The sequence below is a fragment of the Embiotoca jacksoni genome, unplaced genomic scaffold, assembly GCF_022577435.1.
Source record: "Embiotoca jacksoni isolate LCO1_2020_lvr unplaced genomic scaffold, fEmbJac1.0.p SCAF_111, whole genome shotgun sequence".
Lineage (NCBI taxonomy): Eukaryota > Metazoa > Chordata > Actinopteri > Embiotocidae > Embiotoca > Embiotoca jacksoni.
The window spans coordinates 63,048-83,722 of NW_027185243.1; the positions used below are offsets into that span (position 1 = coordinate 63,048).

The 20,675-nt window shown below is 41.3% G+C and overlaps 2 protein-coding genes across 4 annotated transcripts; both read left to right on the plus strand.

Annotated features, from left to right (window-relative positions):
* The first annotated feature begins 4,216 nt into the window (after positions 1-4,216).
* Positions 4,217-11,175, plus strand: sarnp (SAP domain containing ribonucleoprotein). Its single transcript, XM_069143554.1, has 11 exons — positions 4,217-4,270; positions 5,426-5,525; positions 5,800-5,843; positions 5,925-5,995; positions 6,425-6,476; positions 7,406-7,479; positions 8,215-8,252; positions 9,199-9,224; positions 9,337-9,405; positions 9,839-9,925; positions 10,043-11,175. The coding sequence occupies exons 1-11, from the start codon at positions 4,238-4,240 to the stop codon at positions 10,082-10,084; spliced, it is 636 nt and encodes a 211-aa protein (XP_068999655.1). The 5' UTR covers positions 4,217-4,237; the 3' UTR covers positions 10,085-11,175.
* Positions 11,176-12,210: 1,035 nt separating this feature from the next.
* ccnt1 (cyclin T1) lies at positions 12,211-19,774 on the plus strand. Of its 3 annotated transcripts, none has more exons than XM_069143558.1 (9): positions 12,211-12,419; positions 13,845-13,926; positions 14,030-14,158; positions 14,788-14,848; positions 15,363-15,425; positions 15,562-15,607; positions 15,808-15,971; positions 16,961-17,031; positions 17,149-19,774. In XM_069143558.1, the coding sequence occupies exons 1-9, from the start codon at positions 12,247-12,249 to the stop codon at positions 18,427-18,429; spliced, it is 2,070 nt and encodes a 689-aa protein (XP_068999659.1). In that variant the 5' UTR covers positions 12,211-12,246; the 3' UTR covers positions 18,430-19,774. The 3 variants fall into 3 exon arrangements, with proteins under 3 accessions (XP_068999659.1, XP_068999656.1, XP_068999657.1); XM_069143555.1 differs by having other exon boundaries at positions 15,363-15,424; positions 15,552-15,607; XM_069143556.1 differs by having other exon boundaries at positions 15,363-15,424; positions 15,555-15,607.
* Positions 19,775-20,675: the final 901 nt, after the last annotated feature.

A 20,675-nucleotide genomic window follows, 5' to 3' on the forward strand; every position in this document is an offset into this window, starting at 1 on the left:
CAAAGTTTTCTTTTGGAGGGCATAATTTAACGTTGAAATGAATCGCATTACATTTTAATTTATTACAATACTCAGAATATGGCAAAATACTTAAAATTCTGACATTGTGATATTATTGTATTGGTATATTGGTAATATCGTATCGTCCAATTGTGACCTTTACGATCCACAGGATGGTCGCACATGTGACTTAGGCAAGGCAAGTTTATTTGTACAACACATTTCAACAACAAGGCAATTCAAAGTGATTCACATAAAACCATTAAAAGCATCAAAACTTAAACAACTCTCAAGGTGTCAATGACCCCACAAGAAATTTAAACCTGATACTTTCCTCCAGTTGGTCAGAACGGAAGAAGGTGAAATATATATTCAAAAAACTATGAAAGACGGCCAGTTGAGTTGGATAAAATTTAGGTCTGAAAAGTGAGGCCAATGTGATAGTGTCTTACCACTGAGGGCCACTAGGGGCTGGCTCCAAAAAAAAAAACTCTGGCTCCAATAACCCATAAGCGATGATAAGTGTTCTGGTGGTCCTTCTAAAAACAATTCCATCATCCTACTTTTTAGTAGGTGAAAGAAGGGTCAGGTCAGTAACATGATTGGGTATAAAAAAGAGCATCCTGGAAGAAATGGGGAGAGATTCACCATTCTGTGAAAGACTGCAAGCATCTAAGAAAAAAAATTCCTCAACGTAAAACTACAAAGAATTCGTGGATTTCATCATCTACAGTTCATAATATCATTAAAAGATTCAGAGAATCCAGAAAAATCTCTGTACAAGGCTGAAAACTAATATTGTATGGTGGTGATCTTCAGGCCGTCAAGCAGTACTGGATTAAAAACAGACAGAGCTCTGTAGTGGAAATCACTGCATGGGTTCAGGAACACTTCTGAAAACCATCGTCTGTGAACACAGTTCAATGCTGCATCCACAAATGCAGGTTAAAAGTAATTTCAGATGGACTGAGGCGAAGTGGAAAACTGTTCTGTGGTCTGACAAATCAAATCAAAAATGTTTTAATTATTTTTGGAAATCATGGACGCTGCATCCCCCAGGTTAAAGAGGAGACCCTGAACTGTTGTGGAGCTGAAATCCTACATCAGGAAAGAATGGGACAACATTTCTCTCCAGCAACTGGTCTCCTTAGTTGCTGGCATCAAATTAAAAATGAACATATATTCTTCTGTAAAACAATAAAAGTCCACAGTTTCAACATTTGATATGTTGTCTTTGGTCAAATTTCTATTAAATATAAATATTTTTGTCACTGACTACCTGACAGGCAGACCACAGTTTGTCCGTCTGGGCAGTGTGCTGTCTGATACAGTGGTCAGTGGTACTGGAGCTCCTCAGGGAACTGTTCTGTCTCCTTCCTGTTCACCTTCTACACAACTGACTTCCAGAACAACTCAGAGTCAAGACATCTGCAGAAGTTCTCTGATGACTCTGCAGTGGTCGGATGTATAAGGGATGGACGGGAGGAGGAGTCAGTGGTCGGTGTATAAGGGATGGACGGGAGGAGGAGTCAGTGTAGGTGTATAAGGGATGGACGGGAGGAGGAGTCAGTGGTCGGTGTATAAGGGATGGACGGGAGGAGGAGTCAGTGGTCGGTGTATAAGGGATGGACGGGAGGAGGAGTCAGTGTAGGTGTATAAGGGATGGACGGGAGGAGGAGTCAGTGTAGGTGTATAAGGGATGGACGGGAGGAGGAGTCAGTGGAAGGTGTATAAGGGATGGACGGGAGGAGGAGTCAGTGGTCGGTGTATAAGGGATGGACGGGAGGAGGAGTCAGTGGTCGGTGTATAAGGGATGGACGGGAGGAGGAGTCAGTGTAGGTGTATAAGGGATGTACGGGAGGAGGAGTCAGTGGACGGTGTATAAGGGATGGACGGGAGGAGGAGTCAGTGGTCGGTGTATAAGGGATGGACGGGAGGAGGAGTCAGTGGTCGGTGTATAAGGGATGGACGGGAGGAGGAGTCAGTGGACGGTGTATAAGGGATGGACGGGAGGAGGAGTCAGTGGTCGGTGCATAAGGGATGGACGGGAGGAGGAGTCAGTGGTCGGTGCATAAGGGATGGACGGGAGGAGGAGTCAGTGTAGGTGTATAAGTGATGGACGGGAGGAGGAGTCAGTGGACGGTGTATAAGGGATGGACGGGAGGAGGAGTCAGTGTAGGTGTATAAGGGATGGACGGGAGGAGGAGTCAGTGGACGGTGTATAAGGGATGGACGGGAGGAGGAGTCAGTGGTCGGTGCATAAGGGATGGACGGGAGGAGGAGTCAGTGGTCGGTGCATAAGGGATGGACGGGAGGAGGAGTCAGTGTAGGTGTATAAGTGATGGACGGGAGGAGGAGTCAGTGGTCGGTGCATAAGGGATGGACGGGAGGAGGAGTCAGTGTAGGTGTATAAGGGATGGACGGGAGGAGGAGTCAGTGGACGGTGTATAAGGGATGGACGGGAGGAGGAGTCAGTGGTCGGTGTATAAGGGATGGACGGGAGGAGGAGTCAGTGGTCGGTGTATAAGGGATGGACGGGAGGAGGAGTCAGTGGTCGGTGCATAAGGGATGGACGGGAGGAGGAGTCAGTGTAGGTGTATAAGTGATGGACGGGAGGAGGAGTCAGTGGACGGTGTATAAGGGATGGACGGGAGGAGGAGTCAGTGGACGGTGTATAAGGGATGGACGGGAGGAGGAGTCAGTGGTCGGTGCATAAGGGATGGACGGGAGGAGGAGTCAGTGTAGGTGTATAAGGGATGGACGGGAGGAGGAGTCAGTGGACGGTGTATAAGGGATGGACGGGAGGAGGAGTCAGTGGTCGGTGTATAAGGGATGGACGGGAGGAGGAGTCAGTGGTCGGTGCATAAGGGATGGACGGGAGGAGGAGTCAGTGTAGGTGTATAAGTGATGGACGGGAGGAGGAGTCAGTGGACGGTGCATTGGAGTCGGAGACACCAACAGACTTAACAAACTGGTTAAGAAGGCCGGCTCCATCATCGGCTACAAACTGGACAGCCTGGAAAAGGTGGTGGAGAGGAGGACGCTGAACAAACTATTATCCATATTGGATAATCCTGACCACCCTCTCCACCTGCTGCAGGGACAGAGGAGGACGTTCTCCAAAAGACTCCTCCAGCTGCTGTCACAAGGACAGATACAGGAGATCATTCCTGATACAGGAGATCATTCCTGATACAGGAGATCATTCCTGATACAGGAGATCATTCCTGATACAGGAGATCATTCCTGATACAGGAGATCATTCCTGATACAGGAGATCATTCCAGATACGGGAGATCATTCCTGATACGGGAGATCATTCCAGATACAGGAGATCATTCCAGATACAGGAGATCATTCCTGATACAGGAGATCATTCCAGATACAGGAGATCATTCCTGATACAGGAGATCATTCCTGATACAGGAGATCATTTCTGTCCACTGCAATAAGACTGTACAATAACTCACCTCTGGCAAAAATCTATCACACAACAATAACACCATTGCACTGCTGTTTTGTATATTGTTTTATTCTAATTCATTGCACTGTTGTTTAGGTTTAGATTTTGTTTAGGTTAGTTTATTTAATATTATTTATCTTATTTTATTGTATAGAATGTGCATTTTTTTTACGCTGCTGTAACATAAAAATTACCCTCAGGGATTAATAAAGTATCTATCTATCTATCTATCTATCTATCTATCTATCTATCTATCTATCTATCTATCTATCTATCTATCTATCTATCTATCTATCTAATATGGGTTTACATGATTTACAAAATGATCACATTCTGTTTTTATCTACATTTTACACAGCGTCCCAACTATCCTGGAAATGGAGTTCTAGCAGACTGTCTACCAAATTCCCCCTATCTTTTTATATATTCAATTCAACACTCTCTAAAGCAAAAAGCAATTTAAAACGTACATAAATCTTTATCCCCTGCCCCTTAGCGTTATATTATATTGCTGTGTCATTCTTATTTTGTTTGTTCTTGTATGTATTGTATTTGTATTTATATTCGTATTAAACTCATATTCATTTTTAATAAAATAAAATAATAATTGCAGAGGTTGCATTTATTTCTTTCTCTTCAAAAATCACCACATTGCGTGGTCCTGTACGCCAGCAGTGTCTCTGTTTGTCCACCAGGAGGCGCTGCGGGGAAACGAAGTCGGAGTGAAGGAGGTCAGAAGTTTGATTGGAGGAAGTGAAACATCAACAAAGAAAGATGGCCGAAGTGATAGAGCTGCAGAAGCTGAAGGTGGGTCGTATTCTAAAATATATCTGTTTTTATAAACCTCAGGTCTTTATATTAGCGGAGTGTTGGTTTTAGCCGGTGTAGCTGCGGGACCAGAGAGCGGGGTGACGCATAATAAGGTGGTTCGAAGAAGAAAATGTGGACGCTAAGAGCCGGCGTGTGCTCAATGAGCTGCAGCTAACAACCGAGCTAAAGGCGAAATCCAGGCCGTTAACTTCGCCGGGAGGAAATGAACATACTGAACATGTAATATTACTTTAAAACAGTTCATCTGTGTCCTGGTTTCATTCGATTAACGGCATCATTCAACTACAACTTAGCTAATCATTAGCCCGCTAAAAATACCTGTAGCACGCGAACTACTTCAAGAACGGATGAATGATTAAATTTAGACTTTATTAATCGGACAGTGGGGAGATTTGGTATGATTAATAATCATTAATTCATTAATAACAATGTGTAAAAACTGCACGAAACTACTCATCTGTGGCTTAATTCAACTTGCAGGAAGTATTCAGATCCTTTATTTTAATAAAAGTAAAGAAGAATAAGCAGCAAAATGCAATTAAAGTATTAAAACTGCTAGTTTGGTCCCTCTGACTGGTGTATTTTTTTTATATATGACATCATTCGATTATTAATAGTGAAGCAGATAAATGGTCGACTCATGATTACTGAGAAGGAAGTTCTGATCCACAAATCTGTTTTCAGACTTTTGGACTTCCAAACATTAATTATATTAAAATGAAACCATGAAGAAGTTTAGAGGGAAACATCATAGTTTGGTGGAGCTGTTATCAACTTCGACTACACACAGATCTTTTGTAAGATGTTGGAAACACTTTCGTTTTCAATAAAAAAATATTAATTTCAATATCCATTGTGTCAAATCTCCATTTTAAAAGGCTAAAAACTTATTTGATAAATCCTTAAGCTAGGGAATCTTCAGGGTCACTCAGGCAACGCTACCTTAGGTCTGGATTTCTTTAGTTTTGAAAAAAATAAATTCTTTCAATATTTATATTTTTTTATGCGTTTTTGTTGTTTATTTTCACAGCTGCAGCACAGATTTCCTCATACTTTGTCCCGTTTACTCTGAATGATCCATAGATGTTGTTTACTGGTCGTTGAATGAAGTGCGTGTGTTTTCTGTTGCAGCTTGCTGAGCTGAGGCAGGAGTGTGATGCTCGCGGTCTGGACACCAAAGGAAACAAAGGGGAGCTCATCGCCCGACTGCAGGCCTACCTGGAGGAGCACGGTGAGGCCGCGTCTCCATGCTGTCCTCACATTCACGTAGTACCATGCACTTATAAAAGAAAGAACAGCCAAGTTACACGTGCACAGGTGGTCCAACATGCATTCAGTAAGGCTGAGATAAATAGTTTTTCACGTACAATCTAGATGTTGTTTGTTCTTGTATGATTAGATTTAGTATCCTCTTTATAGTTCCTGTTTTTTCTGCATTTTTTTTTCACGGATCTTTGCCCCTCTTTCTCTCTGGAAACTTATTTCTTTTATATTCCAAACAACAGAAGAAGATGTGGACGTAGACGACGTGCTGGCAGAGGACGCAGTGGTAATCTCTTCTTTTTCACTCTCAGTCCGGATTAGTTTATTTTTGTGAAGGAAAGATTAACGTTTTCCATTTTTATTTCAGGACTTCACTAAAGTCGAGAGTTCCAACAACGTAAAAGTCGACAAGGATTCTGAATCTACTGAGTCTGAGCAGTAAGTTCATCTTCATTTAATCTATGTCCTTATTTCTGTCCCGGAGTACTTCTGTACTTCTTGACTGTTCCTGCACCTTTTAAGGAAACGGCACAATCCTGGTTAGAAGCGGAGAGAACTCAAACATGTCTTTTGTGCAGTCTAACACCGTGATAATGAATTTCTTTGATAATATATGACCAAAACCATAAAAACATGCTGAATATGTTGAAACGGGTGAGGGTGGACTGGATGGATGGACGTGTGAATCATGATGGCAATTTTCAGTGGGTTTGTCATCACTGTAAAGGTTGCTAGGCAACTAGCACAACTGAAAAGAACGGACATGCTGATTTGCCCAACGTGCTCACATCTTGTGTTTGATTTTCGTAGGTCATCGGATTCGATGTAAAAAGACGAAGTGTCCTCATTTATTTGTTCTGCTTTCAGACCTGCTGAGACGAAGGTGGTGAAGATAACTCCTCCGTCGACTGGCAGCGAAGTACGTATGACATGTTTACACACACTCATAAAACCTCCCATTCAACAAGCCTGAAAAAAAACATATTTATTTAATTGATGATATGTGCAGGTGAAAGGAGACTTTTGCATGCAGTAACTCTCATATTTGTAAAATACAAAAACTCCTGAATCTGTGGAAAAAAATATTCAATTAAACTTGACAGGAAAGATAAAGTCACTGCAATTTATCATAACATTTAAAAAAATCAGCTCATATGAAAGCTGCAGTTTGGGTGTTTTCTGAGCCTGGATGAGTGCAGCCTTTAATGATGCTGTTCTCAGACTCAATGTGCAGTGTTTTTTTGTTTTTTTTTGTCGAGGTCATCACCTTTCCGGTACTTCTTTTAATTATCTTTTTACATCCCATTAACAATGTCAGCACTTATTTTTCTTTAAAGATGCAGCACCTTTTATTTGAGTATTTCTTTTTTACACTTCATCTACCATTTCCCCCCATAACATGGATATTTTCGGACATTTCCAGAAACAATATGGGAGTGATGAAACTCTCCGACGTATGTGACGTCTAAGCAGCTGTTTTACTTTTCTTCTTCGGTGTAATAAAGAAGCGAGTCTGATTTTTCCGGCCGTCATTAAACTATCAGTTGAATGTTTTTGTCGCGACTGTTTTAAACCTTGATATCAATCATGGACACCATCTCTCACCCCCTCCATGAAACTGTAGGAGCTTTAAGCAGCTCCTTCAGTGGCAGACTGCTGCACCCTCAGTGTAGGAAGGAGCGCCACCCGCAGGTCGTTTGTTCCGACAGCAGTCATTTGTAAATTTGTTCATACTGTGTACATGCTGCTGTGACGAATAAATTTCACCACTGTGGGATTAATAAAGTGTAATTTATCTATCTATCTATAATGTTCAGATATTAAGTTTAACTTATTTTTGTTCAACAGAGACTACAGAAGAGAGCCGAACGCTTCAACATGCCGGCAACCTCTGAAAGCAAGAAGGCCATACGTGCAGCCAGGTGAGGCTTCATTACGACTCTTTTTTAATAACTTTGGATTTTATTTTGATAGCTTTGTCCATCTTTCCTGTCAGAAACACATTGATGATGCTAAAAAAAAAAGAGAATAGGTTAGCAAAGAATTTAATGAGTCTTGACACAGTTTTAATGTGCAGTTTTATGTTTTAATTTAATTTTAGTCATGTTTACATTGGAAAAAAACAAAACCAAAGCACTGAAAATGTCAAGTTTTGATGAAGATGTGGAGGATTTCAGATATTTTACTGTCAGACTTTCTTTTCTTGTGCAAATCTTTCCACCAAAACAAGTTCCCCTGACGATATTTAGCAAAGGCACCGGCACTGCTTTCTGAGCTGAAATCCATCTGAGACGACTGATTGTTTTCAAGACATACATAGAAATCCGGAGCCTTTTCCCCCGCTGCAGCAGAATAACATACGGAGGAGAAAAGTCTTGTCTATTTGAGACTACAATGACAACGATGATGGATCCATTACTGAGTTATGTTGTCGTGGAAAGAAGAAGTTAATGCATCAAGTATTCATATATTACGAACCTGTTTAACCAGGTTCAAAACTCAGGCATAGCGACTTTTTTTTTTTCCTGTCCATATTGATTCAGACGGTCGGTTCTTTGTTCTCAAGGGTTTTTGTACCCGAGACAAAACTGCAAAATAACCCCCAAAGCACCATAAATAAAATGTTATGTTGAAATGTATCGTCCCCTCTTCTTTAGGTTTTGTTTACCTGCTGAGGCTTCAAGTCCGTCTCCAGGTCTGTTGTCACTCTTCACTTCACTCAACTGACTTTCTGTGTTCTGATGTAAACTAAAGGGAATCTGTGATTTTGAAATGACTGTTTTTTTGTGTACATATCGATTCTTTCAGTGTGATTTGTTGGCAGGAAAGCGGTTTGATTTGAACCACATAAGAAATCCTGTTTGTTCGTTTCATCATATTATAGCTGCTTTCAAACTGCAGGAACCTTTTGTTCTTAAAACTCTGTTATTGGGAACCTTTATTTTTTTTTTTGATTGAAACCAAATTATTCTTTACTGTTTTGTTGGTTTGTGTCACAGACTGATGAAAACAGCCTCTTTATTGTCTCACAAAGTTTTGATTGTGAATCCGACCTGTTTAGTTGCGAATTAAGAATCAAAAAACTTTTTTATGCTTGCATAGAAAAGACACAAAACTACCTTCGTACTTCCCAAGTATAAGAGGAACTATAATGACGTACAGTAAGTGTACGGTGATTCGTTCATTCAACAGCCCTTTACCTCGTTGAGTTGAAACAGTTCCATCCCTCACTTTAAAGACACCAGACTCCTTTGACAAAAACAGTGATTTTACCTCCCAGAACACAGGAGTAGCTCTGGATGAGTCGGCAACAAAACACCCAAACAAAGACACTCCGAAAATTATCTTCATCTTTTTAAGTGTACGCTACATTTAGAATATTTAGAATATTTTCACCTTTAATTTGCTGTCAGTCAGCCCTTTTATGACAGGAACTCCACCCTTTTATCGCTCTCTTTAAAGACACCAGACTCCTTTGGGGAAAAAAAACTGTAATTTTACCTCGCAGAACACGGGAGTTGCTGGTGTGAAGTAAACACTTGTATGATGTTTTTATGATGTAATATAACATCATTATATGTCTTACTGCTTTGAAAACATGCAGCATTTGACACGTTTTCTGTCTGCTGTCTCCTAAACAGGTGCGGTTGCAAACAGTAAAGCTCCTGTAAGTGTTGCAAAAAAACAAAAAACATCCCCGTTAGCCGATGTTTCGTTTCTTTATTTCTCCTGTTAACGAAGAGATGATGTTCGTTTAATTGCGTTTGTGTCTCGTGAAGGTGAACGTGGATCAGCTGAAGAAGAGAGCGGAACGGTTTGGCATGAACGTTTCGTCTGTTTCGCAGAAGGTGAGTTTGTGTTTGTTCCTGCTGATCAGGCAGAAATTCATGGTGTGAAATTAATTCAGGGGTTTTGTTTTGGAACTTTTCTGACCTTTAAAATCTGAAGTTTGTCTTTACCGTGATAAAATCAAGCGAAGAGGCAGCTCATCGTAAACTTTGTTTTTAGTCAGAGTCTCAGATTTCAGCTTCAGAGACCACACAAGAGCAAATAGTCTAAAACGGCTTTATATAATAATATTAAACTTTTATTTTTTTGGTACATTTTATACAAGAAATGCAGATCAAAGAAAGAATATGTCATGCAGTGTTTCACATACAAACAGATACAAACTAATTTCACGTCAACAAATTTTATACAATAATATACAGAAAACGTTTTTAAAAAAGGAACAAGTTGATGCATCAAACATTTGACGTGATACAAAACCTGTTTCCTCAGATCGAAGAAGATGAAAAACTGAAAAAGAGGAAGGAGAGGTTCGGCATCTTAACAAGTGCAGGTTCAGCTGCTGCAGAAGACACCGAGGTAATGTTCCATTGTTGACTTAAATTCTAACATATTTTATCACACAAAATGACCACAAAGGATGAATGAATGACACCGGCTGTGTATTAATGTTTTCTTTCTTTCTATTCTCCACAGGCAAAGAAAATGAAGCGGGCCGAGAGATTTGGGAAAGTGTAAATAATGTTTTTGCTTTTTGTAAAGCGTTTTCATGGCTGAGACTCCTGAAAATGACAAAACATCACTGATGGGATTCCTGTTAATCAAAAGTACACTGAAATACAACGATTAATTGATTTCTTTTTTGAGGGGGGAATACAGAAAAATCTCATATTTTCAGGATAATTTTCTTTGATTTTTAGACAGACATTTTCTTTGCCTTTCAAGCTCTTCATTTATCATTTTTTCATAACCATTTTCATGAAGATTAGAGGGTCACTGTTTGTTCCTGTGTCCGAGCAGAGATTCTTTGTTTTAACATTTGTCCCCATCTAACACTCACGGCTGCAGTAAAGTCCATTTATCAAGTCTTTACTAACAGTAGATAACAGTATTTGGTCCTGCAACTGCTTCACAGTAAAAACCTTCAGAGGGGAATCGTTTTTTGTTTTGTTTGCCACATCTCAGGTGATTATTTATCATTTAATCTGAAAATAAAAAGGTGCGTAAAAAACACCTGGAATTTTATAAATCAAATAGAAGATGAAAGCAGGTTGAAAACAGCGAATACTTTTATTTTGAAGGAGCTGCAGGAAGCTGCATTTTAGACAAGTGCCAGTTCTTTACTCTATAAAAGGTGGATTAAATCTAAATTGAATCATTTTGATGCTCTTTTTTTTTTCTTTTCTTTTTTTTTTTACAGTGGATTAGTTTGTTGTAGACTGTTAACTACAGTTATGACAGCATTTTATAAAAGTCATAATAAAAAAATAAACTTAAATATGCTGGAATATAAAACAATCCAGCCGTTTAAATATTTGTTAAATTCATTTTTTAAAGTAAATCTGAACAACAAAAACCTAGTTATCAGTAGCATAAAGAGGGCGAAATTATATATCAGATTATTGGCTGTACAGGAGTAAAACACGAATCAGATTTAAGTGTCTTCTCTCCTTTTATCTCTGTATTTAATTGTACTTTTGATTCGTCAGACAGCCTGTTGATTTTTTCTTGTTTTCTTTTTTCGGGGGATTTCATCGGTACACTGCTTCAGTTATCTGTCCATTTTATAACAGTTTGTGATTTGAAATAAATGGTTTTCAATTTTTTGATATCTGCTTCCTTTCTGCTTTTCAATTTTTATTTTTGGAGTTTGTTTATCAAATTTGAACAACAACAACAACCCAATTTTAAATAACTTTTTTATTGCCTTTCCTTGTTTGTTATTAGCTTTAAATTTTATTTTGGTTTTGAAAATTAAGATATCAAATTTGACCCCATGATAAGGCCAGCATAGATTTACTGCTGTATGTGTATATGTATATTCTATACTATTTGTATATACTCTTAAGTACATGTTATACCTTTACAAATGTATACAGGATGTTTCCACATGAAAAACATTATTGCATGTAGGTGATACAAAGTGTTTCGTATATTGCACATTAGTGATGCAGATTTGCTGTATGACTGACTATACATGACTGAGAAATATACAGTATATAGATATAAAATTTGAAGAAATAAGTACCACAGCTTCAGCTACATTTTCTAAAGTCAGATTTGTACATGATTTGTTTACTGGTGACTTGATTCGCTCCAAAAATATGTAAACACGGCTCTGTGGTTTCCTACATTGTCCTGAAGTGTTGTGAGCTCAGGTGTTACCCAATGCATGATTGCAAATCTTTCAATTTTTTGGGACGTTTTTTTCAGTGCAACAAATAAGCTGCAGAAGTCTTGAAGGTGTATAGCATAGAATAAACAAAATATAATAATAGTACGATTTTAGAAAAGTTTCTGTCCTGCATTGTTGACTTTTGGAAATATGTAAAAATGCGGGACATCGTCTATATATTTGGGACTCAGGACTGGGGATAAAAATACTGTGCTGTCCCTCATGAAATGGGTCACTGGGTCACCCTCTTCCTACTACGTTTAATATAAGATAATGAAAATGATGGAATGGTGACAGAAAAAGAAACCAGACTAAATTAAAACCATACAGTCCAACTTTAATATCATTCAGTGGCAAAGACTCGACCTCAGGGATTCAGTAACTTGTTTGGGGTATTTTATTGCCGCCTGCTGGTCGCCAGCGGAACAGCAGGGACGTCGCGGGGCTGCTGTGTGACGTAGTTCCTGTGACGCGCAGAAATTTTAAACTCTCGTCCTTCTCAGTGATGGCGGCTTCGTTTCGTTCTCTTCCCGCAAGCTGTAACAACAAATGGTACTACACCCGGCAACAGATCGACAACAACCCGTCCCGGCGAGCTGGACTTGACCCCGACAAGGAGCTGTCGTACCGACAACAGGCGGCCAACCTGCTGCAGGACATGGGCCAGCGGCTCAACGTGTATCCTCTCAGCCGACGCTAGCGAGCGAGCTAGCGAGCTTCTCCTCCTCCTGAAGCCGGCTGGGTCGGGAGGGCCGCCGCTGCTGCTTCTCGGGTTTTTGTTCGACGGCTTCTCGTTGGTTTTTATGTCTCACGGCTGTTTCACGCGGTGGTTTGAGGTTTTACTACGTCTCCGTTACCCCGGTAACGTTATGTGAGCGCGGCGCAGGAGGCTAACGAGGCTAACGGAGGCCTGCGTGGTCGGCGGGCCTTCAGGACGTTAGCGTTAGCTTAGCCTCTCACTTGCATATGTCCATGAACAAAGTGTGTCGAGGAGCAACGTGTTCCTCCTCCGACACGTTGGTTCCGGGCGGTTCGTGTGTTTTAATCTTAAAGACTCGTGCTGCTGGAATACTTCTTCCGGCTGCTGAGTTCAACCAGCTGTGGCTTCAACTTTGTTGTTCTGCCACTGATGTGATTACAGCCTCCTGATGAAGATGATGATGAAGATGATGATGAAGATGACTGTCACACATGTGTAAAACGGTTTCTGGCAGCATCACAAAGAATTCGTATACTGACACCAAAAATACACAATCAAGTCCCATTTGATCAGATCTTAAATATTATAATGAGTTTGTGGATGATCGGTGCTTCAGAAGCTTTATTTCACGTTTCACTTCACTGTTGGAGAAAACACTTCTTCTTTTTAAACAACTTGAATTTAAAAGTGTTTCCTCTGATGGTGGATCTTCTGGGTTGTTTTCCAAAAGTGATGCAGTCACTGCGACTATCGAGACCTTCGAATCAGGGAAAACAATTAGTTGGAAAAAAATAACTATAACCCAGCTACTTCTAATCTTTTTGTGGAGGTACCAACAAATCTGTTGAGGTAGTTTTAGAATAATCTTCATGGAAGAAGCATTCATTTTTTATTTGTTTCACACTTTATTTGCTTCAATCTAAGACATATCAAAGGCTTCAGGTACACATGAGAAAAATGCTTTTAATTTCATCACTTTTCAGGAACAATTAAACATTTTTTCAATGAGTTTCTTGTGAGTTTGGCTTCCGATCTTTGAGCAGCGTTTGATGGATCGGTTTGGATTTGAATGCAGTGGACGGACACTCGCCCTGAAACAGTCCCACAGTTCAATGTGTTCTTACAAGGATAACAGATGTTCTATAATTACACCCAAATATTTATACAAGACCTGTTTTTTTACAATGTGGATATCAAACGCAGCTTTATGACACTCCGGTGGCCGACCAGATATGATTTCCTGTTTTCTGTGTTGTGATGATGATTTTTTTGAAGTCATTAATTTAAAACTCTTCAGTTGTGTTGTTTCACGTGTAGCTGAATGATTCCATTCAGTTTTTAAAGTTCATTACAGCTTTTTTGATGCACCGTTTACCACATTTTCCTTAACTAACATGTATCAGGTCCCAACTTACAATCAATACAGCTATTGTGTACATGCATCGCTTCTACATGGTCCAGTCTTTCACCAGATTTCACAGAAATGTAAGTATTGTTCCTCGTATTCACCCGACGAGACTCCGATGCCGATGTTAGCACTTAAATCAATTGACTCGTGCGTTATTTTTTGGGGTTCCTCCATCAACAGGTTATTTCTCCCGCCGCGCTCTTCCTCGCTGCAAAGGTGGAGGAGCAGCCGCGGAAGCTGGAGCACGTGATCAAGGTGGCCCACGCGTGCCTCAACCCTCAGGAGCCTTCGCCAGACATTCGCAGTGATGTAAGTGCTCGGCTTCGGTGAAAATAAGTCATAATCGTGTGAGGAACACGTCGTGAGGTCTGATTTTCTGTGTTCAATAAGACAAAATCTATACTAGCAGCCCTTTGACAGGGAAACCTTCTTGGTTATTACATTTGAAGTTGCTGTAATTATTGACACTCCCCGACATGATTCTCGTTGTCTAGAACAAATAATACGCCACTTGTCTCCCATAGAGACAACAGCTATTTGAATGTTCTTTACTGCCGGCTCTCACTTTGCATGTGATCTATGTACACCCAATCGAGTGATTTTTGTTCTGAGCCGCTCCCTCTGATGTCGAAGCTGCCAGTGATTACGCGGGTTGAAAAACAAAAAAAACAAAATGAATTTGTAGGTTTTCAGTCGTCCAGGTAATGTGATGTCTAGCTGTTGTAAAACAAGAGCATCTGCACACGATGTCGCTTTAATCCTTGAGGCTACAAGAAAAGGTGGCTTTCAATATTTAACGTCGGTAACCGCACCTTTTTCATTTGAACTCAGAAAGCCTCTTGGATAAATGCTCCAAACCTTTTGAAAAGCCTCGTCCAGTTGCTCTTGTTTTGCTCGGAGGCCTGCCGGTGTGTAACGTGCTGTCCTCTCAACCTCAGGCTTACCTGCAACAAGCCCAAGACCTGGTCATTCTTGAGAGCATAATTCTCCAGACCTTGGGTAAGTTTGGAAGGAAAGAACTGGGCTCCATTGTTTTTCCCTCCAGAAACACGTGATTATAAAAAAAAAAAAAAATGACAGCTAACCTGTTTTATTTTGTTCACAGAGACCCCCCCAACCCCCGCGTGTTAACAGCAATGTGACATTCATGCTACAATATTAGAAGCACTTAACCTGCTGGTTCAGCTTTTTTGTTTCTTAACTTTTTTCCATTTCCCTCTTTTGTTCTACATAGTTTTAAGACATTTGTTTGAAGAGTTTGTGGTGAACAACACGGAGCAGGAAACAGAATAAAAGCATTTTTTTTACTGACATGTTTTTCATGTTGTCCACGTCACTCTTGACTCTTCCACATACAACACTGCTCACTTTCTGGTTTGCAGGGACTTTTGTTAATGTTATCATTACCATGGAAACTGGATTTAACGAAATCTTATATATATGTCTGACTTCTGCAGTTCCTTTAATAAATTCTCCTATCTTTTTTTTGTCCCCCTTTTTTTTTTTATTGCAGCTTTTGAAATCACCATCGATCATCCGCACACTCATGTTGTGAAGTGCACGCAGCTCGTCAGAGGTGAGCATCAACTCTTCAATCTTGTTGTTTGTTTGGATATTTCAGCATTTTTTTTTTTATTCTTGTTGTTTTTTGCACATCAGACTTGTTAAGTTGTAGGTTTTAAGTGTGTTTCTTTGTTCTATTGTTGTTCCAGCAAGCAAGGATCTGGCCCAAACGTCATATTTCATGGCCACTAACAGGTATACTCACAGTTCACTATGAAATATTGTTGTTTTAAAATTATATAGACACTTGTTCCTCAGCTTTTAGGGTGTGCAGAAGTTGCAGCTTGTTGTCATCATGTGTAATCAACATAAAAAAAAACTCAATATACTGAATGTCTCTTTTTCTGCTTTGTGTTTTTTTTTCCGTGCTCTCCCGGACGCATCCTGCCACGTAGTCTGCACTTGACCACGTTCTGCCTGCAGTACAGTCCGCCCGTCGTGGCCTGCGTATGCATCCACCTCGCCTGCAAATGGTCCAACTGGGAGATCCCCGTGTCAACGGATGGGAAGCACTGGTGGGAGTACGTCGACCCGACGGTCACCCTCGAGCTGCTGGACGGTACGTGCTGCCGACGACCTCGTAATTCAGTCCGTACCACGTGATGTTGGGAATAATGTGACGAGGGACAAACACGAGGGTAAATCAATAAGTTCTGAGACTACTGCTCGCGGAGCTCTCGTGGATTTCGAGGAGCTCTCGAGGAGCGCAGTGATGTGCACGGAGCAGCAGAAAGACCTGATGAGGAACTGCGACAGATTTTGGTGTTTCCTGAGCGCCACCTGTTTTTGTTAGCAGTGGACCGGGTGTGTCGGTCTGTGATGTTTCACTAAGGACGAGCATTTCAAGCAAAACTACTGTTCCAAATTCATTCGGAACTATAACATTTTTTAATGGCATGTTCGCCACCGCTCGGTGCTTCATTTTAACTAGTGTGCTGGCTTCACTTGCATGGTTTGTACCGCACCTCCTCTTTATTTATGTTTTGAAGGAGTTCCATACAGAACTTTTTTTCTCAGACGGCTCAGAAGGTCCCAGCAGAGCTCCGTGGTTTCACTCCGACCTTCCTGGGATGAATTCACGGCACACAGCACACCAACATCACAGAAAACCCACCTGCTTCTCCTGACCTGATGCTCTTTTGTCAGTTTTGGACGCTGACGTTCTGCCCTCTGAAACCTGAATGTCACTCAGAACACCTCTCCAATTGCAGCCCCCCTGAAGCATCGTAAGAGTCTTCATTGACGATTTCCAGAGTTTGAGACAAAATCTGACGTGTGCCCTCTGGTCACGTCCACGGTGAAATCCCCAACGCACCCAGAACACCGCTCATAAAAACGTGTGTAACTCAGGAACTGATGATGCTCAAGTGACGAAGTTTGTACCCATTAATCCTCAGGGTCGAATATTTCTCCTGCACTGTGCACATCACGGTGCTGCGCTGTAGTCGTGGAACTTATCGATTTACCCTCGTAAGTCATACATCAGTTGGGGTGGATTTGTAACTTTTAATGAAGTCCAGCTGATTTTGCCTCTTAAACTTCCTGCAGAGCTCACACACGAGTTCCTGCAGATCCTGGAGAAAACACCCAGCCGGTTGAAACGGATTCGCAACTGGAAGGTACAGCTTTTATCCAGCTTTTTTGTTGACAGTTTTACAGCCACATCTTCCTGCGCTGTGTTGACATCTTTAATAGACTTGCTTTAACTGTGATTGTCTTGTCTTCTGGGGTTCCAGGCTGGAGGTCAGACACCAAAAGTCAAGCCAAAAGTCCAGGAGGAGGGCGACCAGCGGGACACCATGATCAGCATGATCTCCATGGCTTCATCTGAGAGCACCGTGGCGGGCCTGATGAGCCTCTCGGCTCCGCCCTCCGCCTCCTCTTCCTCATCTGGGGGCGACAAAGACGGAGCATCCGGCAGCGCTCCGACGTGGAGCGGAAAGTGTCAGGCTGGAACTGAGCAGCAGCAGCCCAACCACGAGGTCCACGCGCCGGCCAAAGTGTCGCTGAGCGAGTACCGCGCCAAGAACGCCGACGTCCTGGCTGCCCAAAAGAGGAAGCTGGAGAACATGGAGGCCAGCGTGAAGCGGGAGTACGCCAACGCAGCCCAAGCTCTCATTGGTCAGCAGCAGAGGAAGGAGAAGCAGCAGCATCATCACCAGCAGTCCAGCTCCTCCTCCACCGACATGTCTAACCCCTCGCCCATTATCCTTAAAATCCCCCTGGAGAAGGAGAGGCACGACAGGAGCTCTCTGAAAGTGCGTTTCCCGTTGGGTGCAGGAGGAGGAGGAGGAGGAGGAACCCGTGGTCAGGACCCGGACATTAAAGTGAGAATACGAGTGCCTGAGAAGCAAAGGGGGAGTTCAGGAGAGGAGGGCAAGAGCAGGGACAAGCACAGGGAACGGTCCAACCACCACCACCACCACCATCACCACCACCACCACTCTTCCTCCTCCTCCTCCTCCAGCGGTGCCTCGCTCTCCTCCTCCTCACACAAACATTCGTCTGGCTCCGGCGGGGGAGCACAGGGGAGCAGCAAAAAAGTGCCCAGCGACTCCTCTAGGACGAGTTCCTCATCCTCTTCCACCTCGCGTAAGAGGACACACTCCCAGGACCCCACAGCAGGCACTCACCCTCCCTCCAAAGTCGGCAAGTCCTCCAGAAACCCTTACCAGCTGCCGTCCCTGTCTTCCTCCTCCGGGCAACCTTTGGGCACCGACATCCTCCCGGGCCTCGGCCTGCCCCACCACCAAGGCGTCTACTCCAAAGGCGACAAGACGGACACTAACGGGCACGGAGCGGCGGGTGGGGCGCAGTCGAACGAGTACCAGGACACTTTCGAAATGCTAAACTCGCTGCTGAGCGCGCAGGGGGTGCAGCCGTCCCAGCCGTCCATGTTCGAGTACCGATCTCAGTACGGGGAGTATCGGTACTCCGGTGGCTCCAGAGGGAACAACCCCAGACCGCCGCCCCTGCCCTCAGAACCGCCTCCTCCCCTGCCGCCGTTACCCAAATGAGTCTCCCCCCCCCCCCCACCCTATTCAGGAGGCTGAGTTATGTACATTTTTACTTGACATCATCGATCTTTGTTACATCGAGTATTGTATGATCTTATTTTTCTTTGAACTCACCCAGCATTTTTTTTTTTTTTTTTTTTAAATAGGCTTCAGTGTGACAGCAGAGAAATGTACTGGTGTTTATAAAGGAGTTTGTTCTGTTTTTCTTTTTACTGTGTACTTCTTGTGGGGCAATAATGATGAGGCTTGAAAAGCTTACAAAATGTGAGATAAAAAAAAAAGATTCACAGGAAAGTCTAGATAAAAAAAAAAAAAAAAAAATTCCTTTTCTGCTTAATTCAAATGAAATGTGATCAAGAGGAAGTCAAATGTCATGAAATCATTGAGGAAACAAAAAAGATTTCTATCACGTACCTGTCGGGTCTTCTTACCAATTGTCTTTTTTATAATGTTTTTATAGTATGTTATTTATTAATTGAATGCTTTTAAAGAGAAAAAAACACAAAACATTAGTCCCCTTTTGTACCTTTTTTAAGGTTCCTCCTCTGTCTTCATCAAGACTGTACAGGCTAGTTTGAGAGTGCATGTCTCCAAAGCCATCTTTTCAATATTTTTTTGTCTTTGTTTGGTTTTCTGCATTGTTTGTTTAATTTGTACAAAGATTGCAAAAATGTTTTAAAACAAACATGAGATATTTTTTACATTTTGGTATGAAAAATTGCAAAAAAAAAAAAAAAAAAAAGTAAATTAAGGAAGGCTTGTACTTTTTTTTTTTTTTTTTTTTTTTTTTTTTAAAGATCTTAAGTGTTGCAGTCATTGTTTTAAATGGTTGTAAAATGTTCATATTCAGTTCTCTAACAGATACACTAAAGTTCATACCAAGGACAAACACACAACGCTTTTTTAAACATATCTTACCCCCGGTGTGGTCACAATGAAGGAAATTGCCAACAAAAACAAAAATGTACAGAAGAAATGTAAGTTTATTTTTTCTTTCCTCATGTAACAGCTAAAATGCAAAGATAAAAGTAGGCAGTATATATGGATATTCATAATTTTCAGCTGTGTTCTAATCAGCTGCACCCTGAAATCATGTCGGGGTTAGGGTTAGTTTTCTGATTTGTGGAGACCCCATCGAACGCAGCATAGTATTAACAATACACAATAATCAAAGGTCATCTTTGTGTTTTTGTCATTTCTCGGGGGGCGGGAGGGGAGGGGTGTTTTAAATGTGTAAAACCCAAGTGTATATCTGTCGGTCCACGCCGGTCTGATTTAATCATGTCAAAGTTGTCTTTTTTGACTCCATACTGTAACCTACAAAGTAAAAACTGGTGGATATTCAGCTCCAGATTGTTGTTTATAATCCATCCACACAAGCCATCATTCATCAGAAAGTGTTTTGCATGTGTTCTATAGTTGTGTAAAAAATCATAGACGGCAAGCAGGCTATCGATATACCTCCTCCACAGGGTCTTGAGCATGAATAATTAATCTGAATTTAATGTTTGAAATTTTGTGTGTGAGCAGAAAGAGGTGCGAAAGAATCGGGTATCACCTGTACATTTGATTCATATTAAGCTTTATGTGGGTTTGACTGTATAATATTACTGCTCTTAACCTGCTTTCTTTTTATCGGTTTATCAAAAAGAAACTCGTGTTTTTTTCAGCAGATAACAGTAATGCAGTACAACAAATCAGCCATAGAATTGTGAAATATATTCTGTGCCCTCGAGATATGGACGATATGCTGGAAAAAGAAAACTCATTGCTCAGGCAGCAAAGGTTTTATTAGTTATTCAACTCTTGGTTGGAACAGGGAAAACGGTAAATGCACTGAATATTTATCTTAGTAGGTTTGCCTACAATGCAATTGACAAAGTGTTACATGTATAATGGTTAAAATATTAGAGTAGATATCCAATATATCATTGCCATTTGATCTGGGCAAATCATCCAATTTTAAGTATTAACATTACGCTGTGAGAAAGTGATAAACAAAGGACACATTTCGTAATAAAAATCCATATGTCAGAAAAAAAACGGAAGACACTCATGCAACCTAACAATGCAACAATCACATAGCTACAATAAGTTTCATGTTTTTTCATGTCTTGGTGTTTTAAGTGACACTCAGGTCTGGAAATGAAACGTTTCGGGGTTTCTTTTTTTTTCAGTTCAAAAGTTCTATGTCAACACTGTTCCTTTTGATATAATGTGGTTGCTTTATTCTCAAAGTCAATAAA